This window comes from Pinus tabuliformis, chromosome 4_2 (genome assembly GCF_031772625.1).
Source record: "Pinus tabuliformis cultivar Carrire ecotype Pingquan chromosome 4_2, CPIR1, whole genome shotgun sequence".
Classification (NCBI taxonomy): Eukaryota; Viridiplantae; Streptophyta; class Pinopsida; order Pinales; family Pinaceae; genus Pinus; species Pinus tabuliformis.
Genome location: NC_142304.1, coordinates 940,488,846 through 940,516,262, shown reverse-complemented (window position 1 = coordinate 940,516,262; position 27,417 = coordinate 940,488,846). Strand labels below are relative to the sequence as shown.

Sequence of the window (27,417 nt, the reverse complement as noted above, 5' to 3'; positions counted from 1 at the left end):
GATATTTATTATTTTAAATTAGTTTTATTTATAATTTATAAATTTAAAATTTAAAATTAGTTTTGTTTATAATTTATAAATTTAACATTATAAATAACTACTATAAAAAGAACTTGTAGAACATTCTGATGGTAGAAAATTAATAACTTCAACTTGCTATTTCTAATAAATTCTTGCTTGATTAAGAATCAATTAAATCAGAAAATAGACCTTAAAAAAAAGGAGCAAATATGCTACAACTACTTAGTAAACATGGAATTGACAACTTTCAAGAAGCTTTCCAACTCCTTAACATCTTTCTTGAATTTGATTTTCCATTCCTGATCAACTTTCCCTCGCGACGAAGGTAATACCCACACAGGAAGCCATCTGTCTGTGCACATTTTCCCACAAGTTGAGTGAGTTTGTCACTCTCAAATGTTGTTTCCACTTATGACTATACCATGAAATCAGTACAAAGATAGGAATCCGAGGTTTCATAATGACATGGCTCAAAACAGTTGGCTCAAAATAGTTTCCAACATCGGTCAATTCTTTTTCTTAAAGTTGAAGAAGTTTGTGATTACACCAAAAATTAAAGTTGAAAAAGTTTGGTATTACACCAAACCGATTCCCCGAATATTCAGGAATCTGACGGATATGGGCACGGTTAGAAAATTGACCGCACTATGTCGGATTCCCGAATATCTGCAATTAAATTAAGCTCACCGCACCAGCACCGACTAGTGTACCCTGTTAGTAAACTTTTTAAACTAGGATTTCCAAACTAGAAGTTATAGATTCCATAAAGGTGATGAAATTCCTGCAACAAAATTAGAGATACCAAATTTGGTATCTCTAGGGAATTACCTGGTCAACTTCGCTTCCAATCAGTGTCAAAATTGTAAGTTACGGAATCATCAAAACCAAATTCTTCATTCAGAAGCTTCACCTTCTGGTTGCTACCTCCGCTTCCAACAACGCAGAAGCCCTTGATGTTGGTGCCCTCCCTAACCAGCGTCCCCACTGAGCCCACCACTGCCGGGACAAATAATTACCTCGGGGATTAAGTTCTCCGACGATTATGAAAGCAGCCCATGCAGTCTAGCCGGGCATACCCAGTACCAAATAATCAGACGGTTTTGTAATACCGGTCTCAAGTTTTCTGAAGACCTGGAATGTTGGGGATTTTTCTGGTAAAATCCCAAAAACAAACAAAAACTTAAACATAGAGGCAATGCTCTGTTTCCTCTGTCCAGGATCTTTTGTGCACAGGGAAGCTATTTAAAAGAAATGATCTCAGAACAAACCATTACACAGCCATAACACATTTCTATTGATTAAAAACAAAAGACTGATACAAACTTCATCCTCTTTGCTGAGAGGGATTCACAAAACAAACTCGGTCTCTTTCACTTCTTGTTTTCCACTGTTGTGGATATTACAAAACAATTTCATGCTATTTCTTGGTTCTGCGATGGCAAACCAATACAATACATCCCTGTTCTATATGATTTCTCGCACTGCTGTGCGTTCAATACATACCACACAAAAAAAAACACACGCGCAGGCACAACACCCTGTTATATAAAAAACATACATATGTATATGAAAAAACAATAAAATTTATGTGCCGTAAACAAAATTAAGATCTACCTACTTCTACGAACAATCAATAAATTCATTAACTTCCTTCGGCGGTCAACGGAAAACCTTATACTCCACGCAATCCTTGATTTGATGCGGGCCCGTATGCAGCTTCAGGCGATCGACGGTGGAGGTTGATGAGCTGCATCAGACGGTGGACGGAGATATCGGAAACCATTACATGACTGAACGATAGCACCCAAGATTTCCAGACTTGCTTACGTATGGGGAGAGCCACACGTCTGCACTATATTGTATCGGGCTCAAATATACGGAAAATCCCTTTGCCGGAGAGTGGTCCGAGAAATCTCAGGTGGGTTTACTAAACGGTTTCTGGCGATGTACGTCTGCGTTGAAATTACATATTCAACACTCCCCTTTAATTTCAACTGCTGGGCATTCGATCATACCCAGACACTTCCTCAAAAATTCAAAGCTTTTCTGATCCAATGGCTTTGTCAAGATGTCTGCAACCTGTTCCTGAGTCCTGCAATGTTCTAGGACAATTTCTCCATTGTTCACCAATTCTCTAATGTAGTGAAACCTTGTATCAATGTGTTTCGTTCTCTTATGAAACACTGAATTCTTTGACAATGCAATAGCTGAGCTATTGTCACAAAAAATCACTGTCGCTTTTGCCTGCTGTTGGCCTAAGCTCCTCAACATTCTTCTCATCCACACTGTTTGACATGCTGTTGCTGTAGCTGCCACATATTCAGCCTCTGTTGTAGATAATGCTACAATGGACTGCTTCTTAGAAGCCCATGAAATGGCTCCTGAACCCATATGGAAAACATAACCGGAAGTGCTTTTCCGATCATCTACACTTCCAGCCCAATCATTATCAGTGTATCCAACCAAATCTGAATGTTCTGAGACACTATATAATATGCCAAACATTTTGGTACCTTTGACATACCTTAAAATTCTTTTTGCTACCTGCCAATGTGCCTCCTTTGGCCTCTCCATGAATCTGGAAATTAAACTAACAACAAACATAATGTCAGGCCTAGTTGCTGTTAAATACATAAGGCTGCCAACAATACTCTTGTACAAACTAGGATCAAAATCCTTGCTGCTGTCCTCTCTGCTGCGTTTTAATCCCATTACTGTGGGAGTGATCGCTGCCTTGCATTCTTGCATGTTAAATCTGCCCAATACTTGATTTACATATCTTGCTTGTGAGATAAAAATTCCTTTTTCATTTTGATCTACTTCTATGCCTAAGAAGTATCTCAAGAAACCCATATCAGTCATTTCAAATTCCTCTTTCATGACTGATTTAAAATTCTCAATGAGCTGATCATCATTACCTGTGAAAATAACATCATCAACATATAAGACAACAATTAAAATTTTACCATATTTTTCTTTGATGTAGACGGTGGGTTCTCATTCACACTTGTCAAATTCATTATCCAATAGATATGAAACTATCCTGATGTACCATGCTCTTGGCGCTTGCTTCAGCCCATAAAGAGCTTTCTTCAATTTGCACACTTTGTGCTCTTCACCTTTCTTCTCATAGCCGAGAGGTTGTTCAATGTACACCTCTTCTTTTAACACTCCATTTAGAAATGCTGACTTCACACCCATTTGGTAGACTTTCCACTTGTTTTGAGCTGCTATAGACAACACTGCTCTCACGGTTTCCATTCTTGCAACCGGTGCGAAAGTCTCCTCATAATCTCTCCCATACTGCTGCTTGTACCCCTTGACAACCAGCCTTGCCTTGTGCCTTTCTATCTTGCCTTCAGCATTGCTTTTGGCCTTGTAGACCCATTTCACTCCAATAACTTCTTTGCCTTTTGGTAGCTCAACCAAATCCCATGTTTTGTTTCTCTCTATGGCATTCATCTCCTCATCCATAGCTTCTATCCATTTCCTATCTTTAATTGCATCCTCAAAATGAATAGGATCATCAACATGAAAATACAAGGCAAATAAGGAATTCATTCCTTCTTCATAAATGTCACTTAGATTTCTAAATTTCTTACCTCTTTCATTTGGTGTGCAAGTGCTTGAAGATGCACTTGAATTTCCTCCTTGTGGTGTGCTTGGAGAAGCACTCTCATTTATCCTCAATGGTGTCCCTTGTTGTCCTTGTGTTGGCGCTGCTGTTTGGGGATGCATTTCAGCCACCTCCTCTTCATCTTCATCATGAGACAAACAGTTCTTGACATTCACTGTTTTCTCTATGCTTCCATCCCAAGCTTCCTCTTCAATGAATTGAACATCTCTGCTGACGAAAAACTTCTTGGTAGATGGGATATACAACCTGTAGGCTTTGGATTCCTCACTGTATCCAATGAAAAGACATTTCTCCCCTTTGCTGTCCAGCTTCCTCCTTAGCTGATCTGGAATGTGTGCATAGGCCACACATCCAAAAACTTTCAAGTGGGTGACACCTTACTTTCTCCCACTCCATGCTTCTTCCGGCACCTTGTTCAACACTGCTTTTGTAGGACACCTGTTCAAAATATACACTGCACAATTTACAGCTTCAGCCCAATAATCATTTGGCAAATGCTTTGCCTTCAGCATGCTCCTCGCCATATCCATGATGGTCCTGTTCTTCCTTTCAGCAACTCCATTTTGTTGTGGGGTGTACCTTGCTGTAAACTGTTTATGAATTCCATTTTCTCTACAAAATCTTAGGAATTCCTTGGAGATATACTCACCTCCTCTGTCAGTTCTCAAAACTTTTATATGCAGCCCGCTTTGGTTCTCCACAAGTGCTTTGAAATTTCGGAATTTTTCAAACACTTCACTTTTGTTTTTAAGGAAATATACCCAAGTTTTTCTTGTAAAGTCATCAATGAATGTTAGGAAATATTGGCTGCCTGCTAATGATGGATTTTGCATTGGTCCACATAAATCTGAGTGGATGATCTCTAAGGGTGCCTTTGCCCTTATGCTCTTCCTTGATGGAAAACTTTCTCTATGTTGTTTTCCCAATATGCAGCCTTCACAAAGGCTGTCCGGTTTCTCTATCAATGGTAATCCTCTTACCATTCCTTTCCTACTCAACAAATTTAGACCTCCAAAATTGAGATGTCCAAATCTCAAGTGCCACAACCAATTTTCATCCTTTGGCACGCTTTGGAAAGCCTCTTGGGTGACTGCTGCAATTTCTCCTTTGTTTTTCAAATCTGCCCTGATCCTGAGAGGGAACATCCTGTTCCTTGTCATTTTTACTTCAGCAATGCATCTTTTGCTGGGTGCTATATCCATGATGGTGCATACATCATTTTTAAAGAAAACATTGTACCCCTTATGGACAAGCTGTCCAATACTCAAGAGGTTACATCTCATTCCAGGGACATAGTAGACATCTGCTATGGTTTTCTTTTCTCCTTGCTTTGTAAATATTTTTACCCCTCCTTTTCCCATAACAGAGATTTTGTTATCAGTTCCAAGTGTAACTTCTGATTTCACATTCTGATCTAGAGCAGAAAAGAAGGCAATGTTTCCTGTCATATGGTTGCTGCAACCTGAGTCTAAAAACCATATGTCTTCACTGTTTGTTTCAGCCATGTTACAAGCTAACAACACATCATTTTGGCTGATGTTTTCTCTAGTGATATTTGCATTTGGTCTATTATTTATATCATGCTCCTTCTTCCTACATTCACTGGCATAATGCCCATATTTTTTACAATAATAGCATTGGACATTAGATTTTTCATACCTTTGTCCTTGAGCATGATGTTGTCCTCTTTGTTGGCTGCTGCCTTGACCTTGGTTCTGATTTGGATTGCTGCCTCTTCCTTGAGCATTTGCTGGACTGTTCCTTCCACCTCTGTTCTGGCTTCTGCCTCTTCCTTTCTTGTTTCCTTTGCCTTGACCTCTTCCTCTTCCAAAGGACATCTGGGTCTTGAAGGCTTGCTCTAGAGATGAGTTTTCATTTCTACTCAACCTCTGCTCATGTGTTATCAGTGATGCATGAAGCTCATCAACTGAAAAGTTTGAGAGATCCTTTGTCTCCTCTATGGTGGTGACAATTGCATCAAACTTTGAGGGTAAGACCCTCAATATTTTCTCCACAATCCTCCTTTCTTCAATGGTTTCTCCATGAGTCCTCATCTGTGTGACCAAACCAATCACATGTGTGAAGAATGAGTCAATATTATCTGACTCCTTCATGCTCAGATTCTCAAAATCTTTTCTCAGCAATTGTAGTTTTGCTGTCTTCACTCTCTCCATGCCTTGATAGGTTGACTTGAGGGTTTGCCATGCTTCATTTGCTGTCTTAGCTGCTGCTAACCTTGGAAACACACTCTGGTCTACTGCTAGATACAACAACATACGGGCTTTTGAATCCTTCTTCCTATTGCTCTTCAGCAGATCTCTCTCTCCCTGAGTTAATGCATTGAACTCAGTTTCATCTGCTGGTTCTTCAAAACCATCTTCAACTATTTCCCATAAATCTTGAGAGGCAAACAGGGCTGTCATAGTTATTGACCAGTAGTCATAGTTCTTCCCATTAAACTGTGGGAGTTGGGTATTAAACATACCCATACCAGTGCTTGTGCTGGCCATTCCTTGCATTCTGATCTATGCCTCTAAATCCTTGACTGTGTGTTTAAAACACTGACTGTCTCTTCAGCAGTAACAAAAAGAAAACTTTGAGGAATACCTGAATCTTTTGTTGACTGTGTCTTCACTCTGCTGGAGAAGATTTACTGCTGCAACAAAAGACTCCTCCCTTCAGCTTCTTTGTCACCTTCAAAGAGCCTAAGCCTGCTCTGATACCACTGTTGGGGATTTTTCTGGTAAAATCCCAAAAACAAACAAAAACTTAAACACAGAGGCAATGCTCTGTTTCCTCTGTCCAGGATCTTTTATGCACAGGGAAGCTATTTAAAAGAAATGATCTCAGAACAAACCATTACACAGCCATAACACATTTCTATTGATTAAAAACAAAAGACTGATACAAACTTCATCCTCTTTGCTGAGAGGGATTCACAAAACAAACTCGGTCTCTTTCACTTCTTGTTTTCCACTGCTGTGGATATTACAAAACAATTTCATGCTATTTCTTGGTTCTGCGATGGCAAACCAATACAATACATCCCTGTTCTATATGATTTCTCGCACTGCTGTGCGTTCAATACATACCACACAAAAAAAACACACGCGCAGGCACAACACCCTGTTATATAAAAAACATACATATGTATATGAAAAAACAATAAAATTTATGTGCTGTAAACAAAACTAAGATCTACCTACTTCTACGAACAATCAATAAATTCATTAACTTCCTTCGGCGGTCAATGGAAGACCTTATACTCCACGCAATCCTTGATTTGATGCGGGCCCGTATGCAGCTTTAGGCGATCGACGGCGGAGGTTGATGAGCTGCATCGGACGGTGGACGGAGATATCGGAAACCATTACATGACTGAACGATAGCACCCGAGAATGTCAGACTTGCTTACGTATGGGGAGAGCCACGCGTCTGCACCATATTGTATCGGGCTCAAATATACGGAAAATCCCTTTGCCGGAAAGTGGTCCGAGAAATCTCAGGCGGGTTTGCTGAACGGTTTCTGGCGATGTACGTCTGCGTTGAAATTACATATTCAACATGGAACAATAGTGTACTCAAAGACGTAATAGAACCCAGAAACGATAATGCCCATTTAAACGGCTGGATTAGCACCAAGTGCGCGTTGAAGGAGGCTCGAAGAGTTGAGAAAGACCGAGGCCAAAAAGAGGATGATGGGCTATACATCGTGGTTTGTTAGGATCTTTGGGGAAGGGCGAGTTTGTTGCTGGATAGCAAGTGAAGGAGACAACATCGTGGGCCATAACTCGCAGGCTTCCCGAGTCAAACCAGCTGGGCATCAAATTTCACAGATTCCAAATTTAATTTTCCGTTAAGATTTCCTGAGGTGGAGGAGAACAACTGCCAGCTGCAATTGGGTAGAAGTTTTGTGTCCCTTATTCAGATAAAGGTGATTGGAAAAGTTGTGATGTCACATGCCTAAATTCATCAAAAATATGGTATATAACTCATCCAAAGAAGGGGCATGACACATTTCTCATAGTCATTACTTGTTGGGATAGCCACAATGCCTCCCTCCCACATCACCTCAAGCCTATGCTTATATATAACAGATATGTATACTTTTATTTTTGAATATATGATCTAAGTAATTAAATTGATATTTATCAATAAAATTTAAAATAATTTATACTTTAATCTTAATACATAAAAATAAATTAATATATAATTTAAAATTAATGAAAAGCAGAAAGTGAAAAGCTGTTGACAAACAGGGCATATACTGTATCACCAAATATAAATAAAAATAAGAATTAGGCATTAGTAAATACAGCATAAATTATAAGGAGAAATGTATTATGAAATGTATTAAAAGAAAATTAAAAATAGCCGTAGTATTTAACGCGACTTTTTGAAAGCCTTTCCGGCGATTTTTTCCGGTGAAAATCCGGCAGTAATTTATTGAAATCGAAGTTTGATAACTAGTTTCTGCACAATGAAAGCGTCCCAGGGTTTTTCAGGGTGCTGAATCCAAATATGCAGTTAAAAAACCATTTTAACTGCAAAAAATCATGATTTCATCTCAATTTCTTCCGCCGGATTCCGTCACCGGAATCTCAAAAAGTCGCATTATAGACAACTCCTTAAAAATATGATATAACTATACTCAAATTATAATTAAAAAGGTTTTATTAAGTATATTATTTTATAAATAGTATATTATTGTATAAGGTAAAAATAGTAAATAAATATAACAATCACAAAGATCACTAACAATTTTATAACGCGGTTTTTATTTTAAACCGAAATTAGCAAAAATATAATCACATGGATTACACAAATTTGTGTAGATAGTTTTTATCCAAAGCTGAGCCTTATAGGATGCAAAGTAACGAGGGATGCACAGTGGAAACAGTAACCGATATATATCATTGCAAAGTACTGTGGAATGCACCATGATAGCAATAGCAGTAGCGCTATGCTTCACATAACACGAGAGCAGAAGACATTTCGTTCTATAATTTATAAAATAAAAACTATTAGCCACCGGGCTTGCAAAGATAATCAAACAAATCTATTCTATTATATTAGCCCATACCCATGTTTTTCTTACCAGTATTTTATACACAGCTAATATCAACTCCATGGCTAAGCAGAGCCATGTCTCACAGCCTTACAGAAAAACATAGACCATATCAGAGGGAGATCGTGTATAAAAGAGAAAACAATCCCCTTTACGAAGAGGCTAAATGATCTTGTTCTGATATTGTAACTCATATTTTGAGAATGTGATTACAGTGTGCAATTTAGTAATCAATTACAATTAAACTATGCGTTTTAACTAGTAAAAAACGAGCCTTTTGGTGGACTTGCATAGCTTGGATTCCTGTTCTCTCCTTTACGATGTCCCTGCATTAGTTTGAACAGAGCATTTTTTGAAGCAGTGTTGGCGGCTGATGAGAGACGAATGTATGCGTTTTGAATTCGAATGATGCAGGGAAGTGAGATGTACAGAGCTGAAGGTATTCTTCAGCTCAGTCAAGTACTTGAAAAGATATTGTTTTATCCAGTTATATTAGGTAAATATGTAAAATTTTATAAAATAGAGTAAAATTAAAAATCAAATTAATAATTGAAGTAAAATAGTGAGTCTATTATTGAAGTTTTTTGCTCCAAATTCTGATAATCTATGATTTTGCCCTTATGTAAAAATATATATGTTAGAAATAATCAAGACCTTTCATATGACAGCCAGTGGTTGGTGTTAGTAGGTGGGGAGTCAATAATAAGTAAATAAGAAATAATAATAATCGCTATAGTTTTTAATCTGTGTATAAATCTCAGTTTTTATGAGTAAAATTGCTCAGCTATGTTTGTAAGTCTTCACGTCTAATGTGGTATGAGCCATGGTCCTAAGGCTCGGAGAAAGCGAGTGTGTTGACTGTATACCTAGGGTTACAGTAAGTGGCTGCCGAGTGCACCAAAGGTTGGGAGGTTGTCCTGCATGTGGAGCGGCAGCTATGCAGAGGATTTGACAGTGGAGAGGATTTGACAGTGGAGTGAGTGTGATGAGAGTTGTCACTGCTGTTTTGAATCCCGCGTGACTATGAGAGCTGATGGCTGCTATATGAGCGTGGGGGAAGTTGTGTCGTATGTTGTGTGCAGATGTTAAATAGAACCTATGGAGACTGTGTTGCTGGATATTGTGTTTAAAATTTGTTTGAGTTAGCAGATCTTTTGAATGAGTTTTGTTATGAATTTTTAATTATATTTTAATAATTTAAATCTATCTTAATTTCGGAGTTATTAAAGGTTGAGAGGGATTAAACTTAAATTTTTTTTGAAAAGAAATTTAATCCTGCTGCATATTTGGTAAATCTAAAATTAAAATATATCTATATTTGTATTTAGTAACGTAATCTTGCCCTCCAACTTGTATTTAGTAACGTAATCTTGCCCTCCAACTCAGTGAATCTAAGTGGTATTCAGAAATGGAGGTTGATGAGCGCGCAATTGACTCTCTAGGGGAAAAGCCATAGGCCGAAATTGTTAAAATAAGATAATTACGATGAGCGTGCAATTGACCCTCTATGGAAAACCCCATAAACCCCATATGCCGAAATTGTTAAAATAAAATAATTACTTTTTCATGAGGAGTTAGTTAAAAATAAAGAATCAGTTAGTGATTGCATAATTGAGTGTTTCATTGTTGAGTTCCGTCGAGTGAAGTGATAAACGACTTTGAGCATGTGATTGCATGTCAAGATATTTTAGGTAGTTAGCTAGTCCAAAAAGTTTAAATACATTTCACCCGGGTTCATTGTAATCATTATGTTTTGTGTAATCAATAGAAGAGAAGCAGCTCATATTTTATATGTGAATTGTGTTTTGTTTCCTTTGCCTTTCCAACCAATTGGTATCCAGAAAGGTTACATAGAGCTGGTCAGCGATAATCCGTGTGAGAGAAAAGAAAAATAATTTTTCTTCTTGATTGAACTATAAAGCACGTGATTGAGCTACAAGCCACGTTAGAGTGGTATTCACTGCGTTATGACGTTCGTGGGCTCAACAGAGAGCCACGTTAACAGTCGCAGACTTTGACGGCTTTTTGCATGCACGCGGATCAAGGTAACTACACAGCGTTAAGAGACTAAGCGGGACTTCTCTTTCGTGAGGAGCGTTAGCACGCATTCGTATTAATCATAGGCACGCATTTCTCTGAACAATGTGCTAAAGTTTCAAAGGAGTACCGTAAAGTTTCAAAGGAGTAAGTTATAAAGTCAAGTTTCATATGACTCGAAGGTTCATATAACGTGAAGAAAATTTGAAAAGTATTTTTTTTTTTAATTAAATCTTTTTATAATGGCATGAGTGTGAGTTATTTATAAAGGGTGGGAAGTTGGGTGATAATTTTTTTTATTAAAAGGTGCATGGTGCATGATATAAAGGTTTATAAAAGATTTAGATTTTTTTTATTAAAAGGGTTTATTTTGAAAAAGAGTTTTACAAAGGAGAAATTTAAGTTTTTTTGAAAAGATATTTTTGGAAAAAGATAGTTTTTTCAAATTTCCAGTCCTAATTTTTATTAGGGAAAGATTATGATGTGTGGGTCATTAAGATGGCGACCATGTTGTAGGAACATGATGTTTGAGATTACCTAAGTGTGGGTTTCCAGAACCTAAGAACGAAAAAGAAGAATAAGCTCTCAGTGATACAGAGAGGGAAAAATGGAAGAACGAAAAGAAGAAGAATGCACATGCATTGCAACTTATTTAATAGGGAGTGGATCTAGCAGTGTTCCAGAAGATTATGACCACGTCTTTAGCAAAAGTAGCATGGGATACTTTGAAGACAAACTATGAAGGTATGACCAAAGTCAACATTGTTAAGTTGCAGAATACAAGGAGAGATTTTGAAAGTCTGCAGATGAAGGAGACAGAAGACATCGATTCTTTCATGAATCGGGTCATAATTGTCATAAATCAGTTAAAGGTTTATGGTGAAGATATAAACAATTAAAGAGTGGTTGAGAAGGTCCTCCAATCCTTGTCTGCCAAATTTGATGTTGTGATAGCAGCCATAGAAGAAGCCAACTATTTGGCATCATTGACAGTTGATGAGTTGATGGGACCACTTCTATCGCATGAGGCAAGGATAGACAGAAATAAGGATTCCACTTTAGAGACCGCTTTCAAAAGTCAGGTTTCTATTTCAAGAGACAGAGATCGAGGTAGAAGTAGAATGAGAGGTAGAGGACGAAGCGAAGATATGGTGGTTAGAGAGATGACCGAGAAGAGCATGAACATGCAAGTGGAAGAAAATACAAAAGCCTCAACAATAATCAAAGAGTTGACAAATCAAAGGTGAGATGTTATTACTGCAACAAATTTGGTCATTATGCTCGTGATTGCAGGAAGAAAATAGCTGATCAAGGGAACCAGAGAGCTAATGTCACTACAGAGAGTACTAACTCCATGTTCCTAGCTTGCCATACCATGCATGAACCTTTTGCTAGTGTGTGGCTATTGGACGGTGGTTGTAGTAACCACATGACAGGCAATAAGGATTTGGTTGCAAATTTCGATCAATCTGTGAAAACAGAGGTAAAGTTGGGGACTGACAAGACTGTGGAAGTAGATGGCAAAGGAGTGGTCAACATTTTGACCAAGTCGGGGGGGGGGGGGCGAAGACAATCTCAGAGGTATATTATGTTTCTAGTATCAAACATAATTTGTTAAGTGCTGGTCAATTGACACAAAGGATACAGAGTTATCTTTCAAGGTCAAGAAGTTGTTATATATGATAAGCCCCCAAGCAAGCAACTGATAGCAAAGGTGAAGATGGCTAGGAACATACTCTTTCCTCTAATTTTGAATTACAATGGTCATGTGAGTTCTTTTACAGTTGCATGTTCTGATGATTATTGGTTATAGCACTTTCGATTTGGACACTTGCACTTTTTTAGTTTAAGATTGTTGCAGCAGAAACAAATGGTCAGAGGATTACCTCCCATAAGAGAACCTGCTAGTACTTGTGAGTGTTGCATCTTGGGAAACCAACACCGTGAAATTTTTCCAAATGGAGTTGCAAATATAGCAAAGCAACCTCTTGAACTAGTGCATACAGAGTTATGTGGACCTATGAGGACACAATCGATTGGTGGAAGTTTCTACTTCCTCACTTTCATTGATGACTACAGCAGAAAGACTTGGGTTTACTTCTTGAAGCAGAACTCTGAAACTTTTGTAAAGTTCAAAGAATTCAAAGCCTTAGTAGAGAACCAAAGTGACCTATAGATCAAGGTATTGAGGTCAGATCATGGTGGAGAATATGACTCAAAGGCATTCCATGATTACTGCAAACAACATGGGATCAAAAGACAGTTTACAACCAGGTACACACCGCAACAAAATGATGTAGTAGAGAGAAAGAATAGGAAAATTATGAACACGGTAAGAAGCATGTTGAAAGGCAGAAACTTGTCTAATGAGTATTGGGCAGAAGCAGTTGCATGTGCTATTTATGTGATCAACAGATCTTATACAAAGAGTGTGATGAACCGAGTACCAAAACAAGCATGGTTAGGTATTTATTGCAGCGTATCTCATCTCAAAGTATTTGGATGTGTAGCTTATGCACATGTGCCTAAGGAACAAAGAGGAAAATTGGATGATAAAAGTGAAAAATGCATATTCATTGGTTATAGTGAGTAATCAAAACTTACAAATTGTATAACCCTGTCACAAAGAAGACCATAATTAGTAGAGATGTTGTGTTTAAGAAACAAGAGTCGTGGAATGGAATTGTAGACAAAACAGTTGATGCACAAGTGCCACTGATGGAAGAAGATGATGTAGCAGAAAAGGAGTAGCAAGAATCACAGGTGAAGACACCAAACATAAACACACCAACAAGGACTCCAAGATTTTTAGAGCAGCATGGATCTTCAAACAAATCAATAGATGAATATTCTCTTAGCAATCAATCAAGTGATGAATCAAGGAATGGTAAGAGAAAGATGAGAAGTTTGAAAGATATTTATGATGATTTGGATGTTAGTTCAAATTTTGCATTGTTGTCATTCCAAGTTTCTTCGTTTGAAGAAGCAATCAGAGATGAAAATTGGGTGCAAGCCATGGATGAAGAAATTGAAGCTATTGAAAAGAATGATACATGAGATTTGGTTGATTTACCAAAGAACAAAAATCTCATTGGTGTGAAGTGGGTGTACAAGACAAAGTTTAATGAGAAAAGTGAAATTGACAGATTTAAAGCAAGACTTGTAGCAAAAGGATTCTCACAGCAACCAGGAATAGACTTCGGAGAAACATTTTCTTCGGTAGCTAGATTGGATATTGTAAGAGCGGTTCTAGCCACAACAACTGAGAACAAGTGGAAAGTATATCATGTGGACTTAAAATCAACCTTCTTGAATGGAATTCTAGAAAAAGAAATTTATGTGCAGCAGCCTCGACGATATGAAGTTGAAAGTAACGAAGACAAAGTTTACAGGTTGAAGAAAGCGCTCTATGGACTAAAGCAAGCACCTAGAGTTTGGTATAACAGAATTGACAGTTACATGATCAAGAATGGATTTTGTAGAAGCAACATTGAGCCTACCTTGTACAAAAAGGTAAATGAGCATGGACAACTTTTGATTGTTTGCTTATATCTTGATGACATGATTTTTACAGTTGATTTTGACATAGATAAATCTAAAGAAGCCATGATGAAAGAATTTGAGATGACAGATCTTGGCCTCATGAAATATTTTCTTGGCATAGAAGTTGAGAAATCTGAAAAAGGAATTTTTATTTGTCAAAATAAATATTCCAAATATTTGTTGAAAAGATTCAGGATGGAAAATTGTAAACCTGTCCCTACACCAGTTGCAACAGGTACAAAGTTAAGCAAGGATGATAAAGGATCAGATGTCAATCCAACTTTATTCAAAAGATTGGCTGGTAGCCTCATGTATCTCACAGCTACAAGAACGGATATCATGCAAGGAGTGAGTTCTATTTCCAGATTTATGGAGACTCCGAAAGACACACATTGGAGTGCAGGAAAATGAATTCTGAGATACATAGGAGGAACTAGAGATTGTGGGATAATGTATGCAAAAACAACATAGAAATATTTGATTGCATACACAAATAGTGATTTTGGAGGAAGTTTGGATGATAGGAAGAGCACTTCTGGTTTTGTGTTCCACCTTAGTTGAGGTGTGATTTCATGGAAATCTAAGAAGAATCCCATTGTGACACTTTCGTCAGCAGAAGCGGAATATGTAGCAGCAACATCAAAAACATGTCAAGCAATGTGGTTAAGAAGAGTACTTGATGGACTCAAGCAGAAACAACAAGGATCAACAACAATATATTGTGACAACACCTCAACGATTGCACTATCCAAGAATAATGCGTTTCATCAGAAGAGTAAGCATATTGATACTAGATATCACTTGATTAGAGAACTTGTGAGCAGTGGAGAAGTTCACTTGAAGCATTGTACATCTAGTGATCAATTAACTGATATATTTACTAAGTCATTAGCCCAACATGTGTTTGAGTTTCATAGAAGAAACTTGGGTGTTGTAAGCCTAGCCGAGACATAGACCAGTAGGCATGTTTGAGTTGTCATGAGTCATGTTTTTGTTTAGCAGTCCTAATTAAGGGGGAGTGCTAAAATAAGATAATTACTCCAGCATGAGAAGTTAGCTAAAAATAGAGAGTCAGTTAACTAAGTGATTGCATGATTGAGTGTTTGAGTGTTGAGTCAAGTCGAGTTAAGTGATAAACGACTTTGAGTGTGTGATTGCATGTGGTTGCATGTCAAGATAATTTAAGCAGTTAGCTAGTCGAAAATGTTTAAATACCCTTCACCGGGTTCATTGAAATCATCATGTTTTTTGTGATCAATAGAAGAGCAATAACTCATGTTTTATGTGTGAATTGTTTTTTGTCTCCTTTGCCTTTCCAACAAAGTAGATGATTGCAAACTTAGAGACAACCATTAACTCCTCAAAGGTGGCTGCAACTTAACCTTAGCAATCTTATTTTGAGAGTGATCATGATATTTCCAAAATACCTAGATGTTGGAATTGCCAAAAACCTTAAAAGTTGGAGATTCAATGAGTGACCAAGTCAAGTTAATAAAAAGAAAAAGTTAAGTCAAACGAGCAGTTCGAAAACTCAACTAACCGTTGGAAATTTCATGGCCCAAGAGATTATGTAAACGTACGAAACTTGATGGCCCAAGAAATTATGTAATGGACTAAAAATCATTACAAAGAAAAATTCTCTTCCAAAGGAAGAAATCAAAACAAACAAGTGGGACGTTGACCTACTAAATTTTAGTATTCATTATTGTTGACTGTAAATTCTAGTATTCATTATTGTCAATCATTTTGGACTTCGAATAAGTGCCAATATGTCCAGCAACACAAGGTTTATTAGACACATTAATTCCCTCGTCCTCGCATAGCATGAAAAAATGTCGCGGTCATTCTTGCAACTATGTGTGGCCACGATCCTAATCTCTGATTGTAAAATATTGTGGAACAACCATCGTTAACTTAACAATAACTATAAAGGATATAGGATTTTTTATTTTTTATTTTTTATTTTTTATATTTTATTTTTGTATTTTATTTTATTTTCTTGAAAAGTTATGGAATTTTTGGCTATATTTTGAAAAAATCCGGTAGGGATTTTTGTGAATCCAAGTAAAAGTTGTCAAACTTTATAATTTTAGGAGCCCTAGATGTTTTTGATGGTGCTGAATCTATTTCCACCATCAAAAACATGATTCAAACACTACCTCTATAAATTTTTTTGAATTTGTTTACCCAAATTCCGACTACTTTTAGCGACAATTCCTCAGCCTCTACTAACTGATACATAAACCTTTAAAAATGAAACAAAACTCAGCCATATCCTTCAACTTTTTAACTACATATAATTGTTTGAAGAAAAAAGATGGGTACGTTAAGGCCTGGGTGAGTCGTCTTGGTTAATCTCGAGGTGGCCCACAGATCCAACGGTAAAAGCATGGCCAAAAAAAGGCATGGCCATCATTGTCGAGGATATTTAAACATTTTGAGTTTCAAATTTTTTGTTGGAATCCTACTAAACTCTTTTTCTTTATTTTGAAATCTTGATATTTGGGTTTAAATTGGTTTTTGATTACATGTATGTATTTAACACTACAAAAAAGTCCTCAAAAACTCCATCGTAAAAAGTTAACATTATTTAAGAGCAGGTTAAGATTCCCTGCAAGATGAAAGAAAACAACTTCCAGTTGCAACTCGGTAGAAGTTGTTACTGCATTTCCACAACTGTGGTTGTGGCTCATTTCTTTAGCTAGATTAGTAGATGCACTACCTTCCGTACTGAACCAATTCCGATCACGTGATTCAACTCAGAATTTTGTAAATAGAGATCCTTCACAGCAACATCTCCAGGCTGTCTATCATTTCCCACGCTTCCAACGTCTAGCTGGGTTCTCTGATTTTCAAGTGTGCATATAAAACGGGTCCTCTTCTTCGGACAGCTATGACTTCCTTCCAACGTGACAAACCTTCCCTTTTGTGGCCCTACAAGTGTCTTTTGCTTTCGCAGCATCTTGACTTTGCCCCCACCCAATTAACATTAAGAGATTGGTGCTGTCTTTACATAGAAAAACTTCTTCTTAACCTTTCAGAAGGCATAACGCGTACCATCCATCAAGAAAACCAACCAATCATTTTTTAATGCTTGCAACAACTGTAGTGCTCTCTCATGCAACTAATCAATTATACCTTGATTGACTCAACAGTGAATAAAGTTAAAATATGCAGCAATCAATTTAAGACTTGCCTATCACATCTTTTCACGATTATGGCAATGAGATGGAAACCTAAGGTAACCCTCAACAAACTAACAACTTCTAATCATTGTAGGTTAAACCAATCATGGACAACTCGTTATTGCAACCACTACATAAACATGTCACTTTCCTATTTACGCTAATCATATATATACAAAGATATAGTTACATAGGATTAGCATTGAGCAATACCTACATTAATGCTATATTTACATAGGAATAGTGGTGTGGTGGTGTTACAATTGTGGATTATTTTTATGAAAATGTTATGTTTGTATTAGTGGTAATAACATTATAAATTTATTTTAATTCTGGATGTATCAAGCTTGTAAAGTGATGAAATATTTCAAGATGCAAATTTTTTTTGGGTGTATAATTTGACCAAAAATTTATACCTCAAGAGATTTGATTTCTCAAGTCTTTGATAAATCCCATATTTATATCTATATCTATATCTATATAGTAACACCCTCCTCCCACATATATTCAAGTAACCAGCCAACCGAGGTAAACGTGTGACTAGAAGTTGCTATGATATGATTTGACTCCATATGTATCAGTTAAGGAAGTGGAATCAACGGAAACAAACCATAGAGATCTTCCACATTAGCAATAGAACTCCAAGGAGCCATCAAAACCACTCAAATAACCAACCCTGAGACCAATTGAAGGTTTAGACCATTGAACACCAAACTCTCTGTTGATATGGAGATATGGACAAGCATGCATCTAGGAGACTACAAATGCTCCTACAACATGGGTATGGATGCGCCTGGGAACTTTTCTGCCCAATGCTTTGCCTGCATCTCTGGGATTTGAACCATTTTTTCAGGCCGAGTGTAATGTCCCCTAATAATAATAAAAATAAAAAATAAAATAATATAATATTAAAATATAAGTAAATAAATAATAAACAATAAAAAAAGATAATAATAGTAAATAAATAATAAAAAAATTAAAGAAAAGATTATAATAGTAAATAAATAATAAATAATGAAGAAAATATAATATTAATAAATAAATAAATTTGAGTCTACTCTCTTTATTTATCATTTCTCATATCTGTGTGAGGGAGAAATTAGAGGAATCAAAATTTGGTTCAGGCTCATATTCAAGTCACACATAATCGCTACAACAATAACTTTTAGGTGAAGCCACATGATACATGACTCACTAGCTCAAAAGGGTGTGAAGCCACATGATACATGACTCACTAGCTCAAGAGGGTGTATTTGGACCTTCGATCACATATTTTACATAATTCTTCATAAAATGGCCATAGCCAATTGACTTTCCATGAAGACTTCTCTTGTAATATGTTTAATAATTAACTTTTTATTATAATGTGTCTTTAATGTAGTTATTTGGGTATTTGGACCCTAAATATTCTCTTATAATATGCTTAATAATTAACTTTTTATTATTAAGTGTTTTTAATTCAATTATGTGGTTATATCTTATTTTTGTTATTCATTTATGTTTTCTTTTATAATTTTGCGAAGATGAGCTTTATAACTTAGTATGGAGAAAATATTGTATTATTAGTAAAATGAAATGTTTGTTATATCAAAATAATAATAACAATAATAAGACATTATAGAAAAAGTACTAAAAATAATAAATCAATTTAATTCAATTTATTATATAGTAATATTTTTTTTAAATAAAATTAAGAAAATGATAATATACATAACATATTAAAGTAAATTTAAACAAAATTTATTCATATTCTTTCTTTAATTTTTACTATAGTGGAGTCGGTAGCTAGGAAGGCATAATCATGACCCCACCCGAGATGAAGCTTGGTTACTGCCTCTATAACCATTGGAGAACTTCCACAACCCACAAGCACAGATCACGAGCTTGAGAGAAATGTCCCTGTACAATACACACAATCATTTTACCACACCCTCACAGCTTAATAATGATTTATATTCATAATCATAGTGTGTATATATATATATATATATATATCTATATATATATATATATATATATATATATATATATACATGAAAAAATATTAAAACATATAAAAGAAAAATGCAAGTTTATATATATGTGTAACTATATGTATTATGGAAGTTTTAATAAAATGAAAAATAAGAACATTTCTATATATGTGTGAAATTTATATAAATATAAATTATATTATCAAGAAATAGCATAAATTTATATTCATTTTGGATTTATCAAGTTTGGAGAGGAATCAAATATTTTGAAGTGCAAACTATTTTCTTAAATTTTGAACTAAAAAAAATTTGCATCTTAAGTTGTTTGATCCTCCTAAACACTTTGTAAATATTTAATTAAAATGAATATATATTGATAAATTTAATAATAAATTCTTTTTATAATTTTCTTTTTCCAATAATTTTTCACTTTTAATATTTTTTAATTCAAATTCATTTTTTAAATATTATAATTTTTTTTTAAAGTATTTTAAATATTATAAGAAAAATTTCACATATTATATTTTAGTAATCCATCTTATATTTTTGTTATTTATTTATTTATTAAATTTAATTCTTTAGATTCTAATGTGGCCTTACCATCTGTTATATGCATGTAGACCATAGTAGAGAGGTGGGTATAATGAGACTACAAGGTCTCTGTCATATACATGATAGACTATAGTATGAGAGGTGGTTGTAACAAAACTACAATGTGTAGACCTGAATTCAAAAATATATAAAATAGTGATTCCTGATCTAAGCTCAATTTTTGTCATGTCTTCCACCTTCATCACTATAACAAAGAAAATCATTAACAAAGAAAATCATTATTGTTTTTTAAATTATCAATTTCAAATAAGATTATAATTAAGAAATTATTATTGTTAAATTAAATTTATTATGAAATCATTATTATTTATCATAATGAATATTCTTATTTATCATAATGAACATAGCATAGGGTAAGCTTAGGAAAATTATCAATTTCAAATAAAATAAGATTTAAATAAGAATAAAAATATAAGATTGGTTAAGTTTGAATCATGAACCAACATGCTACAAATTTTGAACTCCATTTTATTGGATGTAGTTTTTCTTATAATTACCCATGTACTATTATGCATATCAAATCTACATGGTGGGAAGGAGCTCAAAAAGAACACTACACTGTCATCAAAGAAGAATACTCTACAGAAAACTCTAAATCACAAGAAAGTGGGCAAGAAAGAAACAACTCTCAAGACAAGCAGGAAGAAAGCCTCGCCCAACAAATCAACAGTTATGAGGATTCGAATACTGCACAAAATAAATCTTCATTTAACAGCAACGTAGATCTCCTACACCAAACTTCTTCTTCGACTATCTTCAAAAGGATGAACATAATAGATCGCGAAGCTAAGGTGCCAATGTCCCTAGAACCAGAAGAGATGAAGGAGATCCAAGATAAAGGAAGTTAGAAGACCGTAGAGAAAAAAAAGAAAGCTACAGCACCAATCTCGCCAAGAAAGACGAGGAGCCAGATAATTAAAGACTAAGAATATTATAGGTACGATAGACCAATTTGGTCTCAGTGGATGTTAACCACCATCATCATCATCATCATCAATAACTCATAGCATAATAGTCATTCTAACCAATATTTGGGAGTTGAAGAAAAAAAATAGTTGAGAAAGGTAGATAATGGATGGCCAAAATTGAAGCCACAAGGGATAGATTAATTGGTCGAGTTCTTGTTGCTAAGTATCTTGTTTATCAGAAGGTCATGGGGTTAATATTTCCGACGCCCTTGGGGTTAGGCCTTGCTAGTTTGGTTGACAGGTATATTCCTTTGCATTGATCTACCTGGATTTTCAGGTGGATGTAGTGTCCACTCAATGTACATGAACAACATTAAAAAAAAATGGATGGCCAAACAGAATGAGGATAACAAATTAGAAAGAAACTAATCTTTGACCCTTAGAGAGTATGTTTTTTTCCTTTTGGCAATCTAAATATTTTCTGTTGATAATTCAGGAAAATGCAAGTCTCGAGAGCCATTTAATTCGCTATTTTTCTACTAGGGAAACCAAAGTAGTGACAATGCATTAAATCCTTGGACATGAGATGTTTGAAATCAAAGTTTAAACAAAATATGACATATTGTTTTTTCTCAAAACTAAAACTTTCTATCAAGCTACTAGGAGAAATAAGAAAGCTAATAAATCATGGAATTGTGTAGCTTATGACGATTCAAAAGGGTCCATCTCAATTATTTCTATAACTTGATTTCTGGAGTTTCTTGGACTAAGTGGATGAACCAATTGAAATTTAGTGTTCTCTAGTGCTTAATCTAGATCCTTCATTTGTAGATTAAACTCACTTGACATCAACGAGATTCCATGTTTGGAATCATTTCCATCTGTACACACTTTTCCAAGTAGCTTTTTCATCTAACAATATAAAGGTATTGTTCATGTACTATTTTTTTCTTCCTCAAGTGTGTCCTTTAGCTAGAATCCAAGCTGTCATCTTTGCTTCAATGTTGAAATCTTAAAGACACCCTTTTTCTCCCATCACTTTCTCTTCAGTTGCTTGGATTTCAAGTTGTATCTCAATATGATTTTATTCACGGAATTGACACCCTTAGAATTTTTCCCTAAATTGGGCCTACAAACCACCTTGGGCTTCATAATATGCAGAACCTCACTGATTGTGAGCTCTTTTGCTTGTCATTGATAAGAAAAGTGGGAAATGCAAAGGTTGGAATGGCATTACGTTGGAGGGAGAAGGGAAATAAACACCGAGGGAATCGAGAAGAGATGGGTAAGGAGGATGCTAGTACTAGAGCTATGACAAATGCAAACAATATTGTTCTTTGTGGTCTATGAGAGGAGGGAAGGGCAACCAATTTTTAGGAAAAGCTAACTGAATGGTTTTGGAGAATTTGAAGGCGAGGAAACAAAAAATGTAACAAGGAGAAGATTTGGAACTTGGTGAATTCTTAAGAGAGAAATCCTTCCCAACTTATAGTAGAAAGTGTTGATAGTAAGTTGCCATTAATAATACAACGAGAAATAAACACACAATAACCATGAAACAATACGAGATCAAAGTTTCATGTCCTTTATTCACACAGAAGTGATTAGAAAAGTCATGATTTGACATGCCTAAATCCATAAGAGATCTAATTTGTAACTCATTCAAGAGAAAAGTGACATGCCATATCCCACCTATTCATTACTTGTTAGAACAACTACAATGTATCCCTCCCACTTCACCCTATAAAAGAAACCCTTCAAGCCTATATATATATATATATAATTTTAAGACTTTTCAAACCTATACTCATATACAATAAATATGTATAATTTTAATTTTGAATATATGATCTAAATAATTATATTTATATTTATAAATAAAATTTAAAATAATTTATACATTAATCTTAATACTTAAAATTTATTATAATATTTAAATATAATAAAAAATAATTAAAACGGAAAGTGAAAACTTGTTGACTGACTAAATAAGATTAACATGACTAGATATACAACATAAATTATAATGAGAAGTTTATTATTATATGTATATATAACTATTATTTAATTATAATAAGAAGTTATCAATAAGTATAGTCGTAGTGTAAGCCATACGACCTCCATCATCACATTCGCAGCGCCGGTGAAGTGTCAACCATAGTAAAGTTTGTTATTAAGTATATTACTATAAAAATAGTAAATAAATAGAACAGACACAAAGATCAATAACAATTTTACAACATTTCTTAATTCGCAAAAATATATAATCACATAGCTTAATATTTGTGTAGATCATTTTCATCAAAGCTGAGCATTCTAGGATGCAAGGTAACGAGGGATGCACAATGGAAACATCAGTCGATATAGACAAACACCATTGCAAATACGGTGGAATGCATTGTGATAGCAGTAGCATATTGACAACAATTATCCATTATATAGAGGAACTATAAAGCCTTAAATGTGAGTTGTCAATTTACTTTCTCTTAAAAGATATGTCATGCCTACTACATAAAGGGTATTTTTAAGGAATTTTTTTAAGAGAAAAGAAATTTTTTTTCTTAAAAAATCACTTTTTATTTTAATTATTTTATATTAAAATTTAATATCAAGTGATTTGTTTTAAATATAAAATTTAAGACAAAAAAAGGTTGAGAAAAAAATATTTTAAGACAAAATTTTATATTTAAGATAAAAATAATTGGAGACAAAATATTTTAAGACAAAAACAGTGTAAGACAAAAACATTTTAATACAAAACTTTAAATTTAAGACAAAAATTGTTTGAGACAAAAATATTTTAAGACAAAACTTTATATTAAGACAAAAAAAATTTGAGACAAAAACAATTTAAGACAAAAATAGTTTAAGACAAAAACATTTTAAGACAAAACTTTAAATTTAAGACAAAACTTTCAATTTAAGACAAAAATTGTTTGAGATAAAAATATTTTAAGAAAAAAATTTATATTTAAGACAAAAAAAATTTGAGACAAAAATATTTTTAAGCAAAACTTTATAATTAGGAAAAAAACAATTTGAGACAAAAATATTTTAAGACAAAACTTAATATTCAAGAAAATGGCCACCTAAGACGAAACCCATTTAATGCAATTAATAATTAAGACAAAAACATATCAATTTAAGACAATATTATCTAACAACTGCAAAATTGACTCTGACAGTGTGTCCTAGTCTGCCAGCTTGCAAGCTACTACTGTCCCATGCCTATACCGAGGTGGTTATTTCAGTCACCATTCACGTTATATATTAAAGAAAATGATTTTTTGGGCTCTTAGTTTTGCTTGGGTAGCTGACTTTGAAGAATGCAACAACTTTTTCTGGCAAGGTTTCTGGACATCAATTCCACTTTGTCCCTTCGATCTCTGCTGATATGATTAGAGACAACTTATATTTTATTGCATTCACACGGCGAGTCACTTTGGTTCTTACTATTTCAAGGAAGTTGATAAAATAACTAAATTGTTGACTCCTTCTCTTGGTTATGTGATTAAGCCTCGATTTTGAATTTCCCTTAATATGCATCCCCTCATACTTTGGATCTAACTCAAGGTAATCAGCTGCAAGAAATATTGCAATGTGGTTTCCTTACAATTGTGTGGACAGTTGAATTCCTTCCTTCATTTTTCAGCCATCATTAAACACACAGATAAGTGTACAATGCGTATGTGTATTGCCTTATGGATTGTAATGAATCTTGTTACATTGTGAATGGTGCAGGATCTTGCATGTTTGTAAATGTAAATGAATGTCTGAGTTTTGACTCTCCCTGTATCTTCATGATTAGAATGGTCTCATGTATGCACATGAATTTTAAAGTGTTCCTAGAATATGTTATTCATTATTATGTGCATGGTGAATGCACAATTATGTGTTCATATTTAGTTAGTTGATTTCAAAATTTATGGGTATACTTAGTTTAACCAATCCCTACGCTAGTTATTCTGTCAAAACTAAGAATTTAGGTATCAAGAATTGGGCCACGAGTCTCCTTGAAACTACAGGAGGGTGGGTGCACAACAATTATAGTTCTGCTTTATGAACCTAGCCTAAGTTTGTTTTTAGTCCATATATGATATGTTTTTGAGGTCAAGAGGAAGTGGGTGAACATGACTTTGTTGACATGCTAGCAGGTCCAACACCTAGTGGGTGTTGGTGAAACCACACCCTAGTGGAACCATGTTGTGTGTATAGACAACAACCATAATCCATTGACCCTGGTGATCAAATCTGAGTTAAGGGCAGGGTCTATACACTTGGCCAAATGTTCTTTTATTTTGGGCGAGAATCCTAAAGGCCAAGAGTGTGGTCCAGATAGAACTGGGAGTGTTGGGAACATTTTTAGCCAACCATCGTTGATATATTTTTTCCCTACAACACCCTAAGAGTGTAAAAAATAATAAAATTTTCTATTACTAATGTATTCACACTGAGAACAAGAGATTACAAATTTCCTATACTATTATGCAAAATGGAAATCACAATTTAGAAACACATGCAATGACATGAAACCATCAAAAGAACACAATAACACAATTATTTATAGGGAAACCCAAAAGGGAAAAACCCTTCCACTACTTTTAATTAATCATATGAGAATGAGAAACTATTACAATGTCTTGCTTCAATCCTAAAGGAGACCATGCACTGTAAACTTGTTCTCCTACTGATTGTCCTACTCTGAGCAACACTTAGTCAATTAATGGCCCCATCTTTCTCCTCTTTCCTTGCACAATTCCTGAGGAGATTAGCTCCTAAACAATAGGGGAATTCACTATTCCCTCGTGAAAATCCCAAGTAATCGATTGCCTACCTCAATGCCCAAAATGTACACTCAACTAGTATACAATTAATAATTAGAATGTGCCTTTCCTCCACTTTAGTTTGGAAATACAAATGCGACGCATGTCTAGGCTATTTTTTGTCGATTTACTAGTTTAACTGAGAGATCATTGAGTTAACGACAATTCTACTACTCAACTGACCTTCAACTGACTCTACTAGTTGCTTAAGCTTAGTTAACTGAGTCAAACTAAAAATAACTGAATTAGATCGCTAAATTTTAGCAACACTACATGCACAACTCTGCTTCTAGCTTATAACTAGAATTTACTGAGTAAACAAGTATACAAGGCCATGTCACACACGTTAACTTCCATCCAAGTCATCTTACTGATTTGGAAAATTGAATTACTAAATTTAACTAAGGAACAAGTAAAATTTAGCCTTTCGTGCTACATTTTCTAACACTCCCTCTTAGCAAGAAAGGGATTTTGAACTACCCATAGCCCGCACTTGTGGAATTTTAATTTTCCTCTTGACAATGCCTTTTTCAATATATTTGCATCCTGCTTCTCAGTTATAATGTACTGTAGCATCATAATTCTCCTCTGCACACAATTTTGCAAGTGATGGTACCTGATATCAATGTGCTTGGACCTGTCATGAAATATTGGATTCTTAGAGAGTTTGATACAACTTTTATTATCACAATAAATCATTGTTGAATCCATCTACCGACTTAAAAGACACACAAGTATTGTCTTCATCCATATGCCATCACATGATTCTTACTTGTAGCCATGTATTCAGCCTCCATTGAGTTGAGTGCCACATAACCTTCTTCCCTACTATACCAAGAAATAGTTGCAGAACCAACACTGAAGATAGCACCCTAAGTACTTTTCTTTTCTGATGGGCTCCCTACCAATCTGCATTAGTGAAGCCTTGGAGCTTCACTCCTTTTGTCCTCCTATAACATACCCCATAACTAGTTGTTCCTCTGAGGTACCTCAATACATTCTTTGTTGCCTTCCAATAATGCTTGGTAGGATTCACCATGGCTTGACTCAACTGATTAGTTGCATAGTGTATGCCGGGCCTTGTGTTCACCAGATACATCAAGGATCCTACAAGATGTCTGTGGATGGTATAATTTACTACCTCTCCCGAAGAAGCACTCTCCTTCCTCTAGTTTGTAGCTAGAGTTGTGTCCATAGGCTTGCAGTTCTCCATGTAAAACCTCAGAAGTATTTGGAGGCATACTTCCCCTAACTCACAAACGTCTCACCATTACCCTACCATACTTCTAGCCCAAGGAAGTAATGTATTAATCCCATGTCCTTCATCTCAAATTATCTTGAAAGATACTCCTTACAAGAACGAATCAATTGTGCATCTCATCTGAGTATCAAATCATCAACATACAATACCAAGATAACAACTTTCCATATACTAGAATGTGATAGAGGTTGGCATCTGCTTCACTTTTGGTGAATCCCAATCCATTGAGATATGTATCAATTCTAGTGTACCATGCTTAGGGTGCTTGTTTGAGACCATACAGGGCTCTTCTGAGTCTACACACATCTCCAAGTCATATGTCTCAAATCCCTCTGGTTGCTCTATGTAA

At 35.1% G+C, this 27,417-nt stretch overlaps 1 protein-coding gene across 1 annotated transcript; it reads right to left on the bottom strand.

Annotated features, from left to right (window-relative positions):
* Positions 1 to 853: 853 nt before the first annotated feature.
* LOC149172777 (uncharacterized) lies at positions 854 to 17,268 on the bottom strand. The gene is made up of 4 exons (XM_089426457.1): positions 17,029 to 17,268; positions 1,466 to 1,559; positions 1,098 to 1,172; positions 854 to 1,005 (listed from the first exon to the last, which is right to left on the bottom strand). The coding sequence occupies exons 1-4, from the start codon at positions 17,266 to 17,268 to the stop codon at positions 854 to 856; spliced, it is 561 nt and encodes a 186-aa protein (XP_089282583.1).
* Positions 17,269 to 27,417: the final 10,149 nt, after the last annotated feature.

Excerpts from the sequence above, each read along its gene's own strand:
- LOC149172777 (XM_089426457.1), bottom strand. The coding sequence starts at position 17,268 with ATGCTGCGAAAGCAAAAGACACTTGTAGGGCCACAAAAGGGAAGGTTT. Across the intron at positions 1,173-1,465 it reads AACAGGGATGTATTGTATTG|AAAAATCCCCAACATTCCAG; the intron begins GTTTGCCATCGC and ends GGATTTTACCAG. Across the intron at positions 1,006-1,097 it reads GTCTGATTATTTGGTACTGG|TGGGGACGCTGGTTAGGGAG; the intron begins GTATGCCCGGCT and ends TGGTGGGCTCAG.